Genomic DNA, 3,434 nt, shown 5'->3' on the forward strand with positions numbered 1-3,434 from the left:
TAACTAAAAACTCTATTGAGCTGCCTTATGGGAAATGTAGGAGTCTGTGTTTGTGGGGCTTTACTTCTACTTAGGACTAGGATATCTCAGGATTTCTCCGCCCCTGCTGCTTTGACTACTTTGTAATAACTATCTCCTGCAATCCCCCAGCTTTAAGTAGTGGAGGAGAGGAACACTAAATTTCTTTCATAAACTGGGCAAAATATGGTAAAGTGCATCATTAAATTAAAACAAAGTGAAATAATTGAATAAACCCTTAAATTTGTGATGAAGAGTCAAATGATTAATAAATACATCTGACATCAAATATTAATCTAACTAGATAAATAAAGAAATGTAAATAAATAAATGAAAAACAAATGATGGACTCTTTAATGCAGTTGGACGGGGTGCTGATGGGACAGTAAGGCCTGTGTTTTGTGGCTGCAGGATTCTCCTTCATGTATCAGCTCCATACAGTCGGGTCTAGATGCTGGCGACACCCAGAATATCGTGGTGTCAGAAACCTCAACAGCAGATACAGGCTCAGCTAGATGGAGCTCTGCGTCTTGATAAAAGCTTTCCTCTCGCTGTGACCCTCCACTTCCTCAGCGTCTGATTCAGACTCGTAGGCGATCATGTCCTCGTCCCCCCACACAGTGGGGATCCCCTTGTAGCATATCCGTGTCTTCCTCCCCCGTCCTTGGCCGAAGCCAAAACCAAAGCCCACCCGCACCCCCCTCGTCTCTGAATACACAGAGGGCAGTTTGGTCCTCCAGCCCAAAGAAGTGCCACCTGAGCGCATCTGCAGCAAGAGGAAAACCCCGACGAAGGCAGCCAGGATGAAGGCACAGCTGAGCACTGCCACGACGACAGGTAGCTGAGTGGACGGAGCTACGCTGAGCCCTGGGGGTTCCTCACCTTCTCCACTGTTGTCATCTACTGCTGCTGTGATATCCCTGTCTGGCTGGGCTCCGTCACCCTGGAGCCCCCCAGCTAGAGGGGATTTGCGCTGGACCTGGTTCTGGTGCAGGCAGGAGGTGAGGACCAGGTGGCTGTGAGGCGGGCAGGACAAGCAATCTGTAGGTCCAATTCCAGAGCAGGTGAGGCAGGCGGGGTTGCAGGGCAGACAGGCTTGGACAGAGGACAAGTCCACCCAGTTCTCCAGGGAGAGGTTGAGGAGCTGCGGCCCAGAGGTGAAGCCCGGCGGACACAATTTCACACAACCCTGGAGGAAGAGGGAGAAGCCGGGGCTGCACTCTGGATGGAGAGATAGTTTCCTTAGAAAAAAGAACCTCACAAAAAACTATTATTGTCATTATCGATTAATCTGCTGACAATTTTCTATTAATCAAATAATTGTTTGGTCTTTTAAAGGTCAGAAAATGTGTACAAATATAAGATAGAGATATCTAGATAGAGATATCTCTATCTATCTATCTATCTATCTATGTACTTTTAGTATAGTATTTTTTAGTATTCACAGTAATGAAATAGATTAATTTTCTGTTGTTTGACTAATGAATTAATCAACTAATTGTGTCAGCTTTAATGGGATCTGCTACTAAATATAAAGGAAATATAAAAAAAAAAAAAAAATAGGGTTAGATAACAACAGCTCTACATATCAACTGGGTAAGGTCTATAAGCAGGTGTGGATTTCCAAAAACTTAAAATATTAATGACTGAAAAAAGTGAGATCTAATTAAACTCATGTAAATACTCCCTTATTTGTTAGAAAGCTTATTATCTACATTTGTGAAATTGTATATCTGCCTGTAATTTCATTTAAAACAGTCAGGACAGTTAATTTGTTAAAAGAAGGCCACAAGTAGTAAATGGAAATTGTAGCAGATTGAACATTGTGGGCTTTTCTCTCTAGAACTATCACCAATTTACTAAATTCTTTCCGAGAACCTTGAGTGTTAAGAAACTTATTAGAAATCTGGGGACTGGTAAAATTAAGCGTTAGTGGTAATTAGTGAAATAATAGATTTGATTTGTAGAAAAAAGTGTCTGAACGCTCAGAAGCGCAAAGAAGCTCCCAACCTCATCTGCCTTTCAATGAGGGAGTCATCCACTTCAGCAGTTGCTGACAACGTAGCACCTTTTTCCACTGACGCAATTTTAATCTCCCCTGCTGCTCCTCCATACGTCCCACACCATGATTCAAACCAATATGACATATGGCAACGTGCATATTCACAGCGTGTGCAAACAGATGCACGAGAGGCTTGTGTAGCAGGCTATCTGTATTCACAACATTCGCTTTTCACAAGTTAAAATACTCAACGCAGTCTGACCCAGAGCCTGTTTTATAACAATGACTGCGTGCCAGCGCCAATACAAATGAGCCCATTCAACTTTAGTGGCTCCCGTTCAAAGTTTGTGTGTCAGCGGAAGCTCGAAAGATCTCACCGATACAGATCTGCTGGGCATCGAAGGTCTTGCAGCTGTTGTTGGACGGCCGAGGGAAATCAGATGATGAGGGGTTGACAACGCTGGGTCCAGTGCCCCACAGGATGAGGGTGAACTGACTCAACATACCTAAAAGAAAAGAAAAGGAGAGAGAGAAAGAGAGGGAGGGGGAAAGAGAGAGAGAAAAATGAGGGAGGTGGGGAGTATTAAGATATGGAAGAGAATATCAATTCAGCACTTCTCAGAGAAGGAACAGTGTGAAATGGCTGAGATGAGGATGTGGGAGTGGGAGGAAAGGAAACGAGATATGAGCGGACCAAACACAACACAGGAGGAGGATCAACACCAGCAGAGGAAGAGATGCATTCCCATCTCATTTCCCCTGCTGCTCCGGGTAAACACGGCCACAAGACAGCTCTAGGACTTAACGAGTTAACTCCTCATGACAATATGCTGCCGTTTGCCTTTCGATAGAAAATGCAGAGTGACTGTTGGAAAAAAAAACCCCAAAAAAACAAAACATTCTCAAGATACCCAAGTTTTGCTAATCAAAAGGTTGCACAAAAACTTTCTTGCAGAAGAAACCCTCTCTGCCCAGCAGCTGTTAAGTTTTAATCTGGATGTGTTTCGGAGAGCAGCTCCCCCCAGAACCAAAACTGGTACAAACTGCGTCATTAGAGAAGGAATGTGACAGAAAAAAAACATGGAGAGGCTATTTAGAGAAGCAGGAAAATAGACAAGAAGACTTGAGTTGATGAGGGGGCACTGAATGCTGGCATAAATGTAGGCTTGATGTGCCCAGACTGAACAATTAATGATGGGGAGTGGGGTTACCATAGTCACGTCCATTAGCCGCTACGTTTTCTATTTCCAGGGTCCATTCCCCTTGAGGATCCTCGTCCCATGAGTGGGTGGTCATAAAAGCCCAGTCGTTGAATCCCTCTGAGGAGAAATCATTGGGCCTGAAAGAACAGAGGAGAGGCGACGTGCTTGTGTTACTTTTTCTGGGCTCAAATGCAGAAAGAGTGGGGGGGGGG

General features: G+C 44.3%; 1 protein-coding gene across 1 annotated transcript; it reads right to left on the minus strand.

Annotated features, from left to right (window-relative positions):
* Positions 1–6: 6 nt before the first annotated feature.
* On the minus strand, positions 7–3,363 carry LOC111648490 (furin-like). The gene is made up of 3 exons (XM_023398321.1): positions 3,232–3,363; positions 2,398–2,526; positions 7–1,239 (listed from the first exon to the last, which is right to left on the minus strand). Exons 1-3 carry the CDS (start codon positions 3,314–3,316, stop codon positions 530–532), a joined length of 924 nt encoding a protein of 307 aa, XP_023254089.1. The 5' UTR covers positions 3,317–3,363; the 3' UTR covers positions 7–529.
* Positions 3,364–3,434: the final 71 nt, after the last annotated feature.

The sequence above is a fragment of the Seriola lalandi genome, unplaced genomic scaffold, assembly GCF_002814215.2.
Source record: "Seriola lalandi dorsalis isolate HSWRI2012SDOR001 ecotype SW California unplaced genomic scaffold, Sedor1 jcf7180002041004, whole genome shotgun sequence".
Lineage (NCBI taxonomy): Eukaryota > Metazoa > Chordata > Actinopteri > Carangiformes > Carangidae > Seriola > Seriola lalandi.

Bases quoted from the DNA above. Each gene is read 5' to 3' on its own strand.
- LOC111648490 (XM_023398321.1), bottom strand. From the start codon at position 3,316: ATGACCACCCACTCATGGGACGAGGATCCTCAAGGGGAATGGACCCTG. The intron at 2,527-3,231 runs GTAACCCCACTC...CTTTTCTTTTAG, and splicing joins GGCTAATGGACGTGACTATG to GTATGTTGAGTCAGTTCACC. The intron at 1,240-2,397 runs GTGAGATCTTTC...CTCTCCATCCAG, and splicing joins TGCCCAGCAGATCTGTATCG to AGTGCAGCCCCGGCTTCTCC.